The sequence below is a fragment of the Solea solea genome, chromosome 15, assembly GCF_958295425.1.
Source record: "Solea solea chromosome 15, fSolSol10.1, whole genome shotgun sequence".
Classification (NCBI taxonomy): Eukaryota; Metazoa; Chordata; class Actinopteri; order Pleuronectiformes; family Soleidae; genus Solea; species Solea solea.
The window spans coordinates 19,897,856-19,916,310 of record NC_081148.1 but is presented as its reverse complement, the minus strand read 5'-3'; the positions used below and the strand labels follow the sequence as shown (position 1 = coordinate 19,916,310).

Sequence of the window (18,455 nt, the reverse complement as noted above, 5' to 3'; positions counted from 1 at the left end):
AATAATCTACTTCTTGGTGACACACGTCAGGCATTGTTGGATGCCGTCACAACTCCATAGGCTATTGAGGCGCTTATGTTCTTGCCTTATTGTGATATTTGCGTTACATCCCTTAGATACAGTACTCAGTGTTGCAGTACAGCTTAACATTTACTTTACACGGTCAACTCCTCTATTCATTTGTTTGCTTATTGCTTTGTTATTATAAATACTTTGATATTGCCTGGAACACTCGGCAAGCAGAAGGTACCTGCCAAGTCTTGCTTGGCCTCCTGCCATTTTACCACTATCATCACCATCATCATCCCTCATCATCAGACCATTGCTTTTGCTGCAGTGCAAGCGTCTGTTTTTCACCACTTATTGTGGAGAGTGTGCATTTACTCACTGCCTAGGTAGTGATTTTTTTTTTTTTTCCATGATGTCAAATTACTAATCTGTTGTTGGTTAGCACACCTGATGGTCAAGGAGAAAGATTGAGAATCCAGTGTGACATTAACTTATTTGGTTTGTACAAACAAAGGTGCATTTATCACATTTTAGAAGCTGAATGTAGAGAACGTTGTACCAACTTAAAAGTATAAATCAATTTTTTCCAAATAGTTTCTGGTAAATTTTCTTTAAGTAATCGCTTTAAAACTAGTGCCATATTTACTTTGTTGATTACTAGAGATTAGTGTTGCAGCTAATGCGTATATACATAATTGATTAATCTGTTGATTATTTTCTCTATTAATGTTGGGAAATGTTGGAAAAATGTTGATCTGTGTTGACCAAACCTGGAAATGATGATGATCTCGAATGCCTTGTTTTGTCCACAAACCAAAATGATTCAGTAGATGATTTTCTTGTTATATGGAGCAGAGACACCAGAAATTATTCACTTTTTAAGAAGCACGAAAAATCAGAAAGCTTGAAAAAACACTCAAACCTATATTCAAAATAGTTAATCGAATTGAATATTCGTTGCAGCCCTTCTAACGATTCATTATTTGAATGTTCGCATTGTAAAAATACGTGTTTGCTTTTTTAGCGCACCCTTTGCGTTTATTTCCAAATCTTTTCCATCTTTCTTGTAACTAAGGAATTTGTACAGGTTATACAACTGTTGCCCTACAACAGCTTCATCATTCATTCTCTCAACAGTGGAGTCAGTGATACTTGCAGGACTCCTGCCTAGTGTGTGACCTCACTCTACTACTGTAACATACATGTCATTGTCATCGTTGTCACAGAGCTCGTTCCTAAATGACAACAATATAAATGGTCAATCGTACATGGTATTATACGAGCTCCATTGTCTTTTTAGACCACAGCAGACCGTTGTGACCCCACCCCCTTTTTTTATACCTTAACCTGAGAACTGTGTGTTTGATTGAGATACAGCTCCTGCTACTTGCCTGATAAAGACAAAATGGCCTCCATCTGGTCATGTCTAATGTAAGTTATTGTCTTAGAGATTGCGCTCATAGCCCGTGACCCTGCTCGTACGGGGCAGGGGCTCGGGGGGTAGTGAGAATGTAGTGTCGTAATTGCTGGCTGGGTATGGTAAATAGGGGGTCACTGTTTTCAGAACACAATGAGCTGCAAGGACTTAAACAACTTGTTGTGGAGAGCACATTGTAAATGTGTGCCTGTGCTATGGCAGCATCCTGATAAGAGATGCCCTACCGTAATTCAACCATAGCATGGGGTCGAAGTCATTTTCCCATGGTGTTTGTCGTTGCTGAAACCGCTCTTTGTCCTGCAGATGCTAACTAATGCCACAATATTTGAATCATCTGAAAGGTTATTAATTAATGTTTTTTTTGGTATACTTTTAAAGTTGGTTGACGTCCCTGGGATCTTAAAAGAACGACAGAGTTTAGAACGACGCAGAGAAAAACAATGTGTGAGCATCCGTCAAGAAATATTTCTGCACAAGCCTGCATTCAAATGTCGCAGGCATGAATCCATTATTACTTCCTCATTCCTCTCCCATGATATGACTTGCTTGCTGTGTAGATTTTCGAACAGATAATTTCTTGTGTGCCTGACCCGCCTTTTTTACTTTTGTGTTCACTGACCACACAAGTCGTACAGTCTCACAGTTGCCGGACTTTTGTGGCAGTGTTATGACAGTGGGAAATATGCGGTGATGCTCTGGGAAGCTTGGTTTTGCAGTGTGTCAACAGAAACCTGAGTAGGCTTTATCTGTGGCCACTACAGCCCTTGTGTTTACTCTGTGGGAGAGTATGTGGTGGTTACGTAAGCGGACAAGTGAAAGCCAAGGACATATGATGGCAATGTTTTGACTTTTGTATGATGAAGAGGAAGAGCTATAATTTATTATCGCAGTTGGGGCTGCGACTAATAATTATGTTCTTCATGGATCTATCTGCCGCCTGTCGGTTATTCTCTTGATTAATTGAGAAGTTGTTGAACAGACTAAAAAAAACAGAAAATATGAATGTTTAAGAAGCCAACATTTAGTTTTTAATTGATTAAAAAACACTTAAGATGATTAATTGATTATCAAAATAGTTGGCGATTCCTTTAGTCATTGGTTAATCAGTGATATATCTATGTAATGACACTTTGTTCTCTAGTCTGCAAGTTGTAAATCTGATGTAACACCATCATACATACATCATACATACCTGGTGTGTGGTCTACTGCTGCTGTATCCCAACTCCCTCAAAGTGCGATGTGTTGTGGGTTTATAGATTCTCCTCAGCATGCTTTGGTTGTAACGAGTGGTTGTTTGAGTTACTGTTATCCTTCTCTCATGTCAAACTAGTCTGGCCATTTTCTTATCTCTGACATCAGCAAGGAATGTTTCTTAGAAAACCAAGACCATGCTGTGTTTCACTGAAACCACCATTCACTGTTTTGTTCTGCTGGGTTTGAACTTCAGCTGGCCATCTTGTATCATGTCCTCATGCTGCAGTGTATTAACTTGCTCGCACATAACTCAGCTGATTTGATGCTTGCGTCACACATGTACCTAATAAAGTGGCTGGTTAGTGAAATGGAATACTGTAACAGTGTCACAAGTGATTTAGAGGAATTAATGTTTGCTGAGGTTTAAAAAAAAAAAAGAGCTTCATGGTCGAAACTTAAAGCTTAGCTGAGTCTGTGAATAATGTCCTGTGAATACACAGGCTGTGCACTAACGCCACAATAGCAGCATAACATTAGCCTGGTTTCTGTATGGAGATCACGCCACAGCCTCCTGAGCAGGTGTCGGCTTACCCATCTTAGAGAACTGCATTTGTGAAAAGTGGACCGACACATTATATTTGCTGGACGTCCAGAAAGACCCAGGACACAGTAACAACAATGCATCCAAATTCATCTAAATCGTGTTGGTTTGTCAGAAGAAGTTTGTGGAGAAGTTCTGTACCAGTCAGTCTGTTGTCTGACCATGTTTATAGTTTATAGCAAACTGTCACACTTGATTCTAGTGACTAGAAGAGGGAGGTGGCCATAGAGAGGGAAGTACAACAATTTGGTTTAAATGTGTATTATGTGGCACAGCAACCTAATTTTACATTTTGCACACATCTTAAAGTTAATAACAATACAAATTCAAACCTGAATAGTCTTTAACATTGATGTACTATTGTAATTTGTCTTTTCGCCACCTCTTTGTGTCTGAGCTTTTAAAACTTCAGAGGCATCACTTGTATACTAAAAGCAATGTTCTTTTGCCAGAAACTCGACTGTTAATTTTTCATGCTACGTTCAACTAGTTCTTACTGCTCGGTGAGTAATAACTCTGTTCACAGACTTTTGTGGGAGGACAAACTATTGAACAGGGACTAAATTTAGACCCGTGTTCTATTGGTCCAAATCTATTTTATGTTCCTGCAGTGTAGCTTTGCCTCATCCATTTACAGACACCTTCGCATATGACCAATTAACGTCCCTGCAGGAGGACGTACTGCAAGAGTGTTTTTAGAGTCATTTTGCAAACTGTTTTCACAGAGTCACTTATTTTTAGAGCAGTTTAGGGTAATTTTATTCAGTGCTTGTTATCTTCCAAATGCTGTCGCCTTGTTGTTTTTCTGGACAACTTCATCCACCCATCATGTGGGCTCAGAAAAAAGGATACATCCTCTCCCAGTCATTTTTGACTCCCATTTCGCTTATCTCTGTCAGATAAACACCATGTACCATCTCATCACATAGACCATGCAGGAACGGAAGAGTATTGCAAGAGTGCAGATTAAGAAGTGATAAGCTAAGTACTGCAATGCAGACAGGGAGAAGAGGTTGTCCTAATCTTGGAGTCACAGCTAGCTGCAGCTTCAGTGTGTAGTTAAAGCAGCTTGTTTTGTTTTTGTTTTTGTTTTTTTCCTCCAAATGTTGCAGCTGAATGAGGCGGCAGTGCATTCTGATTCCCTGTGCATTCTGCCGCTTGTTACGGCTGACCTTTTGTAATGCATTATAGAGAAAGCAAGTAAGAGAGTAAATGAGAAAGGTACAGGAATAATGTATTAAACCACCAGGGAGGTTTCTGCTGGCTCGTCTGTTTGAAGGACTGCTTCACTGGAACTGTGTCAACTCTTGAAGCTGTATCGGGGAGACACGCCCACACATGGGGGGGATGCTGCTGCTGCAGTGTCTTAAAAATGTGATCTCGGAATCAGAGGTGACTTCCTCAACAAGACCTAGTTAAATCATTTGCTGACCACAGCAATACCTGTAATTGAAGATGCGTGGACAGAAGAGCCAGCAGACCTGAAGATGTGAGGCCCCCTCAGATGTAGTCCAAGAAACTGTGTGTCCCCTGTTATCATCTGCTGCTGTCACTCTGCCTCACATGGTCTACTTTCATACTTTCCCTGCCGTCCCATTTCTCCCTTTTATCAGATTATATCATGTAGCTGTTGCAGTAAATTTCAATATATTATAAAGCTTGCCTGACACCTTTTTGCTCTGACTACATCCATACTCCTCCTAAGCAGGTGTAGAGTCAGAGTTTTGTTTGATATATACATAAACTACTGATTTGGTCTTAGTTTAAGACGGTCTTAAATATTTTGTACTTGTTTTTTTTTTTTTTTCTTTTTATATTTTATACTGCCAAAGTAATCAGCATAATTGATTTTCATGTTTTGAATTTTCACTGACTCCTCTTGCTTTTTTGTGGCTCCTTTGTCAGCACAATGTTGTAATCTGGCCTAAACCCTCGGTTTTACAGGCTCTTCAGACCCATGCAACAATGTAAAAAAGCTTTTAACATGTTTCTTTGCAACTTACTGTTTTACTGGTACAGGAAATTTGATTTGATTTTTCAACACGTCGGATTAAGTCCTGATTACTACCAACGTGGATGTTCGTTATTTTCATGTGAATACGATGTGACGGGCTTGGCTTTCATTTGCTAGTTAACCCAATATTGCGGAGTAATTCCATTAAAGTCCAATCCCCCTTATTCTTGGAAATGGGAAACTGCAGTGGTGGACACTTTTGATCTTAACTCCGTCCAATTGCATTTGGACAAAGGTGTAGAGACACAGATGCGGTAGAATTGACCCTCACAAGGAGAGACTGCTTTTTCAAGGAAGGCCATGGATTGATTTGCTGTTAGGATTCTGAGGACTGTTTCTCTAACTTTGTTTACATTTTTTCAACCATAAGTATCTAAATGAACAACACTGCTGCAGTGCACTCGTTCGTTATCTGAACGTTCGGTGTGAGTGCGACACACACCAACGCAGCATTCCTTACTCTAATTGGCTCTGTGTTCAGTGTTGATCTTTAAACCCAGGTCATCTCACAGTGTGCTCTGTCTAAACAGCTGGAACGGCTTGAAAAGCCAGTTAACCTGCTTTGAGGCCCCCTCTGATTTTAACAAGAGGTTGGATGCAAACTGCACAGTAAAGAGCCAAATTAGTCTCCTTGATAACATAGTATATGGGAGTTTATCAGTCCTAAAGCTCACCGGTGAGAACATTGAATTCTGTGCAATAACCCAGAACTGCTGTTACAATATACATACTGTAGTTCTTTGTATTTCTTCTTTTGTATGTCTTTCAGCAGGTGAAATAAGCACTGCCATCTGCACTCACTCTCCTCCTCTTATGTTCTTATTATAGTGTCTGATTTTACAGCCTTTCATCTCACACACAGACTCACCTGTGTGTGTCCAGAGGAGAGATCCGGTAGCATAAGCCATTGACCACTTTGTAGCTTTATATCTTCTTTTATGGACTAAAGCCATGTACTGAATATTGAAAATCTGCTCATAAGAATGGAATCGTCTATACTCTTGTTCAGTCTGAAGTGTATCTCTCTTTAACTTTGAGGCATATTAGCTTTGACATAGCTGTGCAGGCTATTGCATTTCTGCTTACTATTGTAAGTCTGCACCAGTAGTCTGTTGAAAGGCTATATTTTTATATATCGGATTAACTTAATCCCTGAAATATAGCCCCAGTGGCCTTATAGCTGCTCAGCTTGGAGAATATCTTTCCAAAGTGCAGGCTTCAGCACGAAAGACCACATTTCTCTGCCGTGTCTATAATTGTCAGTCTGCAGTTCTGAGCTGTCACCACACCCAAACCCTGGGAGACGGCTCTGACTTAGCCGATGTCTAGATGGAAATAGAAATCTATCGCTTTAATAGAAATGGTAGCTGAAGCACGTCCCCTTCTCCATCCCCAGGGCCGTGGCTTTGCCCTGTCTCAAGTACAAAATGAAGTGCAATTCAGCAGTTGCTTTTGTCATCCACTCTGATGGACAGAAGGCAAGTAGAGCCCTTTTCTATCAAACCTTGTCATGTATAATCCACATTGGCACCACTTGGCTTCCAAGTCCTGCTGCTGTTAGTTTCTTAATTGAAATTATTTGACTCACTGTTAATGAACTCTGGCTAAGTTAAAACATAAGTAAAAACACCTGGAAATTTGGGACCCGGCATTATTGAGAGTTTGCCAGCAGAAGGTCGTCTGGGTCTGATGCACTGACAACACTGGGAAGGATTCCAGCATGTTTGAGCGAGGGCTGTCACCTAGGTCGAGCACTTGCCCGCTGAGAATTTCCTGTGAATTCATTTTTGGCATGTTGTTACATGGGCCTGCTTAGTCATTTTCTGGAATTGTGACAAGGGGGGCTGGTAGGAAAGGTTCCGGAAAATGTGCAGAGTGACATTTGCAAACATGTGCGTCCTTGCATTCAGGCAGTTTCAGCAAAAAAGCAAGGATCAAGTGCATTTATGAAAGCAGTTTTCATAAATGTTTCCCCCTTGATGATATATCAGATGAGATATCACCATCCCTTGAAAACGTTACCTGACACAGTACGTGTGACGCTGCTTGGTTTATTATGCACACTGTTCTGCCAATGATTGAAAAACAAACTCGACCTGTCATTTTCAATGTCACTTTCTGCTTTGTCTATTCACACGGTTGATAAATCTAAACACTGATGCTCTACCTAATCTCGTGTGATCCCATAATGATATTAAGCATGCAGATTTATGAAAAATTAACTGATTAGTTTGATTAAGTGTGCATGTATAGCACATGTGTGCAGTGTCCCAGCCCGTGAGGAGTGACTGCAGGGATGAGATGGATGAAGGTCAGCGGCAGAGTGCTAACTCATCTAGATTGAGGCCCGGATTGTGTGATTGTGGCCCTGGATCATTAAGTTTAGTGCTGAGGAGAATGTGATTTCAGCACGGGCATTGCCACTCCCAATACTCCTTTCCTTTCCCATCAGCGTCTTCTCTCTGTCTTGTTTCTCACCCTCTCCCACCCTCCTCCCCCATGGCTCTGTTGTCTCTCTTTCACTCTACAAATATGAACAGGGTCATTTGAATGTCCTGCATTGCTGGGAAGTTGTGATGATGTCAGCTTCTCTGCACTGTTCTCTGAATGGGAACCTGCTGCTTAATGCAGACTACATGAAATTGGTGCCAGAGTAGGTTTTCTTTAAATTGGAGTTCCTGAGAGTTAAATTTTTTATGCTGACTGATTCCAGTTTTGAAACTACATACTGCTAATAGTAAAATTGTCCTGATGTGCGGACAGGAAAGGACCAGTTTTCAGTTTATCTTTGTGCTCTGGGGTGGTCTTCCTTCACGCAGCAATCATGTCTTCTATGGCCTGTGAGGAACACGGGGGGCAATGTCTGTTTACAGCTTTCTGCACTGTAGATTACTGACAAGGATGACTCAGTGCTGATTCGCACTATTGATGGGGATCTTTGGATTTGCATCCCTATGGAACGAACCAGTTGAGTCAGGTCCTCTGAGTCAGACAACTACCCCTCACTTCCACCTTCACCTCATCACCAACAAGAAAAAAAAACAACCCTCTCATTGTGTTCGTCGCCAAGGAAATTTTGGAGGAAATGTGTCACTTGCCCACTCACTCAATAAGACTCATTGGATGAAGAAAAGGGGAGGATAAAGCTACTTATCTTAAGGCTGTTGGACTTTTGCTTGGTGCACCCCATACTTCAAAAGCAGCCTAAATACATTTGTTTCTGCACCATGACTGCAGCTGCTCTGCATGCTCACCCCCCGCCCCCCCAAAAGCCCTTTGTGCTTTTGACCCCCGCTGACCTGATGTTCCCACCGTGGCCCCTGTAGACACGGGAGTTCACAGCAACAAGGACAAGAAAAAAACAAACCTGACAGTAGAACCTGGAGGTTTAGACTACAAACAACAACACTATTCAAGCAATTGTCAATTTTCCAGGTCAGGGTATGTCTTGGTTGTCTGTCTAGGATCTTGATTTTCTATTGTGGCACAATTGAAGTGGCTGTGAAAACTGTAAGCCATTACCCCAGGGCTGAAACAAGACAATTCACTTACTTAGTGTTGTTTTTTACCCCACCTCTTTGTTATCATAGCCTTAACAATAGACAATATTGTTTTTCACCTTCACGTCAGTGTTTGTAGAGGTGTAGAATGTTTCAGAATATGACATTTCACTCCCAGATGTGCATTAATTGACACCTTAGTTTGACACAGTTACATTTCTTTTATGAAACTGTTTTTCCAATGTCAAAGATAAGCTGAAAGATTAAAATATATATATATATTTTTTTTTTTTTAAACCTTGAAAGCAACACAGTGGCTGCCTTTGTTTCAGTGTGCAGTATGACTGGAATGTCGCCACTAAGCATTTGGGAAGATGCTGTTTCACATCTCAGTTCTCCGCTCGGTTTCGGTGTTTTTATTTTTTTTCTGTTTTCTGCGGCAGCTGAAACCTTTCACATTCCCCTTCTGTCAGTGACAGCTTCCCTGAGATCGACCTTTTTTCTTTCTTTTTTTTCCCCCCAAGCAGTGCTGAACCAGTCACTACCATCTGTCAGTTGCACACTGAGATACAAATCCAGCTTCTCTCAAGTCCTTAGTGGTCTGTTACTTCAGAGTGCCTGGCAGAGGTATAAAGCTAGTTTGTGTGTGTGTGTGTGTTGTTTTGTGTGTTTGTGAGGGATCTCTCACCGTGGTGACAGCACTAGTTAGCAGTTGGATGGCACAGAGGAAAATGGAATTCTGGGAGCTGGCCTCTGATTTCTCTGTTGACACAGAGGAATGAGGACTGGGAAATGGATCCTGCTATCAGTGAAACACACACATTACTCTCACACAAACACACACTGAAGCGCAGAAATAGTGGAAGGTGGAAACCAATTATAGAGAATTATGTGTTCCCGCTGCTTGTACTGAGGTCACCATGGTTCTAGATCTTTTGTTGCTATTTATCTTCTCTATCTAATCTTACTGCCCCTTCCTCTCCCTCTCTCCCTCTCCTGTTGTCTCCAGATGTTCCTTACAGTATACCTTAGTAACAATGACCAGCATTTTACTGAGGTTCCCGTTACCCCGGATACGCTGTGCCGGGATGTGGTGGACTTGTGCAAGGAGCCAGGAGAGATGGACTGCCACCTGTCTGAGATGTGGCGTGGATCTGGTGAGTGACGGTGCAGGTTTATCACGTGTCAAGCATCAACACAACATGCAGAACATAACATTAAAAATTACAATGTGTTTTATGTGTGTGGTGCTGTTGACAAATTGCTCAAAGACGCTTGTCTGTTATCGTGTTTGGCTTCATATTTCCTTAAATATGAAGTCTGTCAAAGCAATTTGTAAACGTTGTTTCTAAAAGGTTAAAATACACACACACACACACACACACACATACAAACACAACCACGGATTAAAGTGTAGCCATTTCCAGGAGCCTTCAGTCACATGCATGTCTGTTGTTTGTGTAACATGGTTGTATCCCAAGAGACTGGAGTCGTGTGTGCAGACACTTGTTTGTCATCTTCTTTCTTTAACTGGAGGCAAATTGCTTTTCTGTGGTTTACTATATGTGGAGGTCAGCTGTGTGGTCAGCTGCTTGGTGATTTATTTTTTTTCTCAAGGGTTTATCTCTTTGGATCTACAATGCAAATGAAGTAGGAGCCATAATCCCTGCCACAAACACAAGTACCCAGACTCTCAGGTGGTGATGGGAGGATAAGATTTCATGCCTGCCTTATTTCCTTCATTCCCCCGTCTTTAAGAGTCGGCGAGTATTCAGAATTGTATCTCAAGGAGTCGGGGCTTTCTAGCCGTTTCCATGGCGATGCTGCAATAAGAGTGAATAAAGTGGCAATTATGGTGTTTGAGTACCTCCAAAAGTAGTCTGAAAAAAGACTGTGAACGGCTGCAGGCCCCTGCTGACTCCCTGACAACGATGCACTGATATTTGTCGTCAAATTTTGTTATAACGCTCATCAACTGTTTTTTTATAATATTTATAATTTCATTTACCTGTACTTGACAGTAATGTGTCAGGCTGTTAGTGTAATGCTATGGGTTTAAGAAAATGACTGAGGAATACACAATGAGCCATTTTACTTGAGGTTGTCCAAGACCGTGCTTCTTGAGGTTTGCCCCACATTTGTATTATCATCAGGTTTTTAACCATGTCAAACCGAATACAGGTTTTACTGGTGTTTGTTCTCCTCGCACCTAAATGGTGATGTTTGTTTGAATTTCTGTGTTCTCCCATGTGCAGAACGTGCTGTGGGCGATGGGGAGCGGATGCTTGATGTGCTCCAAAGATGGGGTCAGCACAGGGCCGAGGTTCGCTTCTTTCTGCGTCACAACCGAGCCCCTAGCAGGGAGTCAGGTAAGGGTACATTTCCATAGAAAATCCCAGCCACACATAAAACAAGCTGCCTGCATTTCACAGCAAAATCTACAGTCAAAACTGTTTGTCACTGCAGTTGCAATGTCTATATCTGTTTCAGTTGTCACAAACAACACATCCTGGGCCAATTTCAAGTCCCTGAATCTCTTATTATTAATTTGATTTAACAAACCAATTGTGGATTCATTTTGAAGAGTCCTGGTGTTTTATTGAGTGCAGAGTAGTATTGAGAGAATTTAGAAGTATAACACTGGCCAGAGAGTCGTTGTTCGGACAACGGCTGTCTGCAGAAAAACAAAAGTATTTGACACTAACTTGTTAAACTTCCTGAGACAATTGCAACCCACACAACATACTGTACACACTCACAACTCTGACCAGAGTAAAAGACATTTACTTCAACACAAGTCGAATGAATTAGATCACATCTTGCCTCTGCAAATGTTACTCTTAACACTATTAGCCAGGAACGGGTTTTACATTTGCAGGCCTGAAAACCTTGAGTAAGCTTGAGTAAGCTTTATTTAGCTTGCAGACCAAGTTAGACACGGGGCGTCTTACTCACATGGTCATAAGCCTGTTATTTTTCAGTTTTTCTAACACAGAAAACTCTAGTATTTTAGACTTTCACTATCCTCTCAGCCCCTAGTTGCATAACTAAGCCATTTTACCCCTCACAGCTTGAGTCTGGCTCAGGGATTAGATGGCTGTTTTCCTTTCCTGTTATCTTAGCCTGCTCTTGTTTTCCCATACTGTTGCTCTGTCTCTGCAATACACGTCTGAATCATATTTTTGGGTTAATACATTTTTTTTTTTTTTATTTGTGGAAACGGCATTGTCCCGAATTGAAGTCTCCTACTGTCTGTCATTGAATCGTAGCATTGTCTTGTAATGTTGTAACATGTCGACTGTATGTCAAGGGTCGCGTAAAACTATTATGCAAGCTAAAGGGCTTTGGTTATGGGCCAAGCCTTTAAAGATGGGATCTGACCCCGTCAGACGACAAACGCCACAGTATGGTTATAAGTGCATTCATACACACACAGACGGATATGTATTAGTTTAAATCCAGAGATTACTGCAAGTCACAATGAGCACTGATCCCAGTCGTTTCCCAGAGGAGCTGAGATCTACTCCCTCCTCTGCTGCCCAGTGAAAGCCATACACTTACATGCTTCTGCTTTTATAGGCAACACAAAAAAGTAGAAGCAAGAAGTACCAGTCATTTTTCCCAGCTGAAAGGCCACTAGTTTGCTCAGTTTGCTTTTTCCTGCGCGGAGACAGTGGCCGTTGTGGAAGCTATGCAATAGATTGTGACGTTGATTGGAATCTCCTGTTGTGTTGGTTGTTCAGTTGGATCAAGAGGCTCGGAGCCAAAAAGGAATGGAATGAAGGGTCCCCAAGACAGGAGGATGGAGAATGGCGTAAGTACCTATATTTTGATTTTTCAAGTATTTTATTTTGTTAATAAAACTAGGGCAGTGTAATTTCAGGGAACATTTGTCCTCTAATTTCCAAAACATTGATAGGAAAATGTGCCTCTTTACAGCATGTGAAATTACACTTCCACAGCTCACTTTAGCTTTAAGATGTTTTTTTATGTTTATCTGATATGTCACTTTTTGTACCTTGACAAAAAGTCAATATGATGACTTGCCAAGGAGTGCAAATTAATTCAGTTAAGAAACAGCTTGTACTGTGTGAATGCTAATCTGAAATTAATGAGAACATGTTCAGAACAGCATTACTATGAAGTCAGCTTGTCAAGCACCTTTTTATTGACTGACATCACAACTTTTGATAGCCCAGAGCTAGTTCTGATTTTCTGACTCCCCTTGTCGTCTTTTTATTAGATTTATATTCCTGTACCAGGAATTTGTGTCCATAGGTGCTTTTCACGTGATTACCTCAGCATTTGGAATAAACTACAATGACTAAGAATTTATATATGCCTTTTTGTCCTTCTGTTCACCCCTGTGCAGGTGGCGACACCTCGGATGGACATGACACTGGCGGAGCTTCAAGAGATGGCAGCCAGACAGCAGCAGCAGATTGAGGCTCAACAACAACTCCTCGCTTCCAAGGTGCATAAAGATGAAGTGCAAGATAAAAGCAGAGACGGGGACTGGGGACGAGAGGGTTGGATATAAGGGGTGAAGGGTTTAAGTGGTGGAGATGAAAGTAAGAGCCAGAGCTGGAGAGTGGACTGAAGATTAAAGAGAACTAATTGAAGGGGGGGGGGGGGGGTTTGATGGAACACAAAACAAAGGTACAACAACAGCTCTAGCACACTAAATAAAAATAAAACCGACACTGTAAGTTTGGAATAGACAGGTGGAGGTGAGTCGACTGGTGGATGACTTTGTTCACAACATATTGGTGACACAAAGAAAGATATTTGACAGACCATTTTTTCCCTCCTACACATTCTTCCGGCACTAAATTATTTCTCTTTGCTGAAACAGGTTCTCGTACTTTATTTAAATATCTTAAGTTACTTGTGTAACTTCCTTTTGGTTCACGCCCTAAATTTGCCCTTTGGGTAGCAACCTGTGTCACTGAGCCACATGTGTATTTAGATCCAAGTACTTTGTATGCCTGAGGGTAAGACGGCATGCCAGGGAATGTAACCTCAAGCAGTCATGTTACTCTCCACGAGTCAAACAAACAACAGACATTTCCATCAGCACGCATGACTTGACTACAAGGAGACTGTTAGACTCCAACATCTTTACTGTATACTGTATGATGCAGTCGTCCAAAACTGATATATATTCTCTTTGGCTAGATACAATGTTTTATTATTTAACTAGGTATTCACATATAATTATTTTTTGTTTAATAAAACGGAGAGATTTGTTTTAAAGCAGCAACACCACCCTTGAATCCTGGACACTCGGAAGTAGCTGCTGAGGAAAGTGTACAGAGCAGTGTGATTTTAACCATGTCTCTGACCTTTGACCCATGCTTGCTCTTCTTTTGTCTGCAGGAGCAGCGACTGCGCTACTTGAAGCAGCAGGAACAGCGTCAGCAGCAGCAGGCGTCTGAGCAGGAGAAGTTGCAGCGCCTCCGAGAGAACATCGAGAACCAGGAAGCTCGGCTCAAGAAGGTCCGGGCTATCAAGGGCCAGGTGGAGCAGAAACGCCTCAGCAATGGCAAACTGGGTGAGCTCAAGTCAAGAGTGCCTGCTCAGAATATGGCACCTGAATGACTGAAGTAATTTAGCTAATTTGACTATAATTCATACACACTTCTCACTGCCCGTCGCCTCTTCTCTCCATGCCTCCGTCCTTTCCAGTGGAGGAGATAGAGCAGATGAACAATCTGTTCCAGCAGAAGCAGAGAGAACTAGTAATGGCTGCGTCCAAGGTCGAGGAGCTCAGTCGACAGCTAGAGATACTCAAAAGTGGAAAGATGGAAAACTTCCATGACAACCAGAGCTCTGTGGCCGAACTTGACCGCCTCTACAAGGAGCTACAAGTGCGCAGAAATGCAGTTTTATTAATGGAATTCAACACAAGTAGTACTTCAAAAAGATAGTTTGTGCTAGTTATGTGATCTCTGTCTCTTTTTCCTTCTTGTTGATCAGTTGAGGAACAAGCTCAACCAGGATCAGAACTCCAAGCTGCAGCATCAGAGAGAGAATCTGAACAAGCGAAACCTGGAGGTGGCCGCCATGGACAAACGGATCAGCGAGCTCCGGGATCGCCTGTCAAAGAAGAAGGCAGCGCTCCAGCAAAAAGAAAACTTGCCTGTGAGTATGATGAAACCACAACATTCACATAAAGTGATACAGAATAGCCCCGTGTGTCATGATTCATAGTTTGTGAAAGGTCATGACGTTGCATCACATATTTGTCAGGACTGCTGTGAAATTCATGTCTATTATGATATCATTAAGTGATGGATCAGAGCTCCACCTAGTGGCCTTAGATGAAAGCTGTTTGTATTTTTCTTTACCTCTAAAAGCCACAGATGCCCCGGCTTTCAGAGCGCATCCATGTCAACGTAAGGCACCTTATATTTGTTTTCCTCTGTGTGGGAAATAATTGTGACCTCATTTGGAGGAGAAGACACCTGTCTATCTTTTTTTCATTCTTTGATCCCTCTGATCCCTCTGGCTCTGGGGATTTATCATTACTCTGATCATGTCACAAACTCGTGTATGATTTTCTTTTTTTTTTTTTTTACACTCCCTCTCCTTCACTCTGCTGTACATTCAGTCTCATTTAATACAAACAACTCCTGAGGATGAGTGAGTAGTAATGAGTGCAGACTGACGAGCAGGAATGTCAAGGGAGATGCTATCAGCTCTGGCTGCACTCGTGACTGAAACAGGAAAAGGGAAAGAAATCAGTTTACCAAAGAAAAACAACCACCATACTAAAAAGAATGTTTTCAACACATACTAGAAATCACCAGCTTGAACAATTAAGTCTGTGTTCAAACCCTTAGGGATGCTGAGAGTGGCCTCTGAGCTCTCTGCCTGGTGTCTTCCTCCTACTGTCTCCATTTTCCAGGGGTTGTTTTGAACACCGGTTGCCATGGGACGGCAAATGAGCGTTAGCAGACCTGTCTATGGGACTGACTGCGAGGAAGACAAATTAAGACGTTCACTTGAGGGTGAACGCAAGGGTGTGAGGGTGACCAAAAAAAGAACAAATAAGGAATTACCCCGATAGGATGATGAATTATTAGATTTTATTTTATTTTAGTCTGCTTGTTTATACAGTTTTCCTGTTTTCTGTTTGTTCAGCTTATTGATTTTGACTCTAACTTTCTTTCTTTCAACCCAATTTAACTTTTACCCAATTAACTGCAATCATTGTTTTTTAACATGTAATACTTTTGGTATCTTTGTACCACAAAGTACAAAACAAATGGTTTTTTTTCTTGTCAAACATTCTTAGCAGCATGACATGCATACAATGTGAATTGTAACAAGATGTTAAGTTACCAGCACTAGATTTAGAATAGAAAACTCATAATTCTAATTTTACACATTTTCTAGAAGTTGTAAAGATAAGTAAGCAAATCACGCCCTTATCTATTCCATTATTATTTATTTATTTATTTGATGTTGACATGCGTGATTAAGTAGGACGAGAACAGAGAAGGCGAGCGTGCATGTGTGTGTGTGCATGCGTGTGTTTTGGAGATGGAGGCCTGAATAGGAGTTAGCCAGGAGGTGATTTACCCACAGCCTGCCTGGAATCATAATGAGCGAGCCTTTTTCACACCGGCACAAAGACACACTCCATCCAGGCTGCTCTCTCCTCCTACCAAACAGCAAGTGCCCGGCTGACATCACACAACAGACACTTAGAACCATACTGACTGAAGAGAGGGACACGAGAGCTGCCAGATTAGTCATCTCGTAGCGCCTTGGTCACATATTTCAGGGAAAAACTTTGAAAAGGCTCATATTAGATTGATTAAAGAAAAAGGGGGATGTTATTTGGTTTTTTGAACTGCTGTTGCATGTTTGTGCTTTTGTTTTCTCAAGAATGGCTATCCTGTTAAAGAGAGGGCTTCAAAAGAAACTCATCCTCAGGTAATAAAAACAAGTGTCAGAGCTGAACACTATTTCTCTCTGATCTGATCGTATGCGTATGACTTCATTTGAGTATAATCCCATCAGTTCTGGGGAGGTTTTTTTAGCTTTAGAGTTGACACGCAAAATCAGCCATGATTATTTTGTTTTGAAAGGACAAACAATGTTGTCATGATGTCAACAGTCGTGAGAGAAATGTTTGTCCTTTAGACTTAGTTTTAAAATGCTTAGACCGATGAGTGTGTTAGCTGTGTTTGCAAAGCTTTATCGCATGTGATAGCTATAGATCCATACATTTTTTTATAATCAGCATTGGCCAGTTATTTAACTAACGATGCATTTTTGTTCTCAGAAAGTTTATACATTTTTGATAACCTGTATTTAATATTTAGTTTATACTGTACATATAATGTTATTATTTTATTAAATACTGTATGTATTTGCACAAAAAAAAACATTAGAATTGTTCAGCAACTGATTACTGATGTTCAGCATTATTTTTGTATTTTTTGTTATCATTACAACAGTTATATTTATCATGTGGAGGAAAAAAAAGAGAACTGCCTAAATATATGGGCCCAAAAAAAGGCATCAATTATTGGCTATTGGCTGTCATGATTTCTAAAAACTGGCATCAGCCATCGAGAAACCCATACTGGTCAACCGCTTGCATGTTATTCTTATGAAGTTATTGTGTTCCAACATCTAGAAATCATCACGTTTCTTATTAATTTGCAGGATTTTTGCTCAGTAACTGTAATCCATTTGTTTTCCTACTTAAACACCAGTTTTGTAAAGTGCAGAGCTGGTTATGATGATCTGTCACTGCCACATTCTGTTTTCCAGAGTAAAATATCTCATTCACTGTTGGATGTATTGTCTCTCGGTTGAAGAATGAATCCTAATTATTTTGATCACCTGACTTGTCATCAAGCTCCACCAGCAGATTTGAATCTTGGCTGTTTTTTTTTTCTTTCTTTTTTTTAATCATACCATATTATTATGCCATGTTTTGGTTGCCATTTTATCACACCAGCTCCTCCTCACTGACCTTAGCTGCTCTAACAGCCTCTTGTTTGTTGTTTCCACTGTACAGCAACCCTCTGATGGCCAAGCTGGACAGCAGACAGGACCATCTCGTGTGGCAGCGGTCGGCCCATACATACTGTCGTCTACCATGCCCCGAGGCCCAGTAAGACATGAGCTGCTCGTAAAACCAGCCTACCCTGACGGCACTGCCACCCTACCGACCCACGACCCACACAGCAAGGCCAGCGCAGGTGATTAACCAGACACAAATCCCTGTCTGAAGCTCTCAACTCGCCTCTTTACTCAAACTCTCTTCCTCCCAGACCATAACTCAGATCTCTGCTGGGGCCTGATGTCGAAGCAGACCTTTACTCTGCCCCCACTGTCATTTTACAAAATATATTAATCAGCATTTAGAGGTGGTAACTGCTCAGTCGGCAACGGAGTGAAAACATTTTTTTGAAACTTGCATTTCTTGTGCTGCATAGAATCATGTTATTCATCCATTCATTGCCCCAGTAATGAAGCCAACACGACTGTCAGCTATGCTTTCCTTCTATTTCATCACTTCTCTTAGTCGCTCTGAAGTTGGCCCTTTCCTGCCTGGGCCGTCTCATCTTTTATGATAATGAGTCTCTGTTTTGTCCAGTCTGCCCTGAGGAAGTAGTGCTCCTCAGAGTTTTTATCATCCCATTGTTTTTGTAAGTGCTGATTCGGCTGAAGC

At 41.3% G+C, this 18,455-nt stretch overlaps 1 protein-coding gene across 4 annotated transcripts in view; it reads left to right on the top strand.

Moving 5' to 3' along the window:
- LOC131473938 (apoptosis-stimulating of p53 protein 2-like) overlaps positions 1-18,455 on the top strand; it is a 28,169-nt gene that overhangs the window by 1,705 nt on the left and 8,009 nt on the right. Inside the window, exons 3-12 of one of the 4 annotated variants that reach the window (XM_058651560.1) lie at positions 9,768-9,915; positions 11,014-11,127; positions 12,502-12,572; positions 13,131-13,232; positions 14,138-14,312; positions 14,447-14,628; positions 14,738-14,902; positions 15,124-15,156; positions 16,655-16,702; positions 17,799-17,982. In XM_058651560.1, coding sequence (XP_058507543.1) covers positions 9,768-9,915; positions 11,014-11,127; positions 12,502-12,572; positions 13,131-13,232; positions 14,138-14,312; positions 14,447-14,628; positions 14,738-14,902; positions 15,124-15,156; positions 16,655-16,702; positions 17,799-17,982 — 1,222 coding nt within the window. Of the gene's footprint in view, positions 1-9,767; positions 9,916-11,013; positions 11,128-12,501; positions 12,573-13,130; positions 13,233-14,137; positions 14,313-14,446; positions 14,629-14,737; positions 14,903-15,117; positions 15,157-16,654; positions 16,703-17,798; positions 17,983-18,455 lie in introns of all 4 variants that reach the window. The other 3 variants (XM_058651559.1, XM_058651561.1, XM_058651562.1) reach the window with 3 other exon arrangements.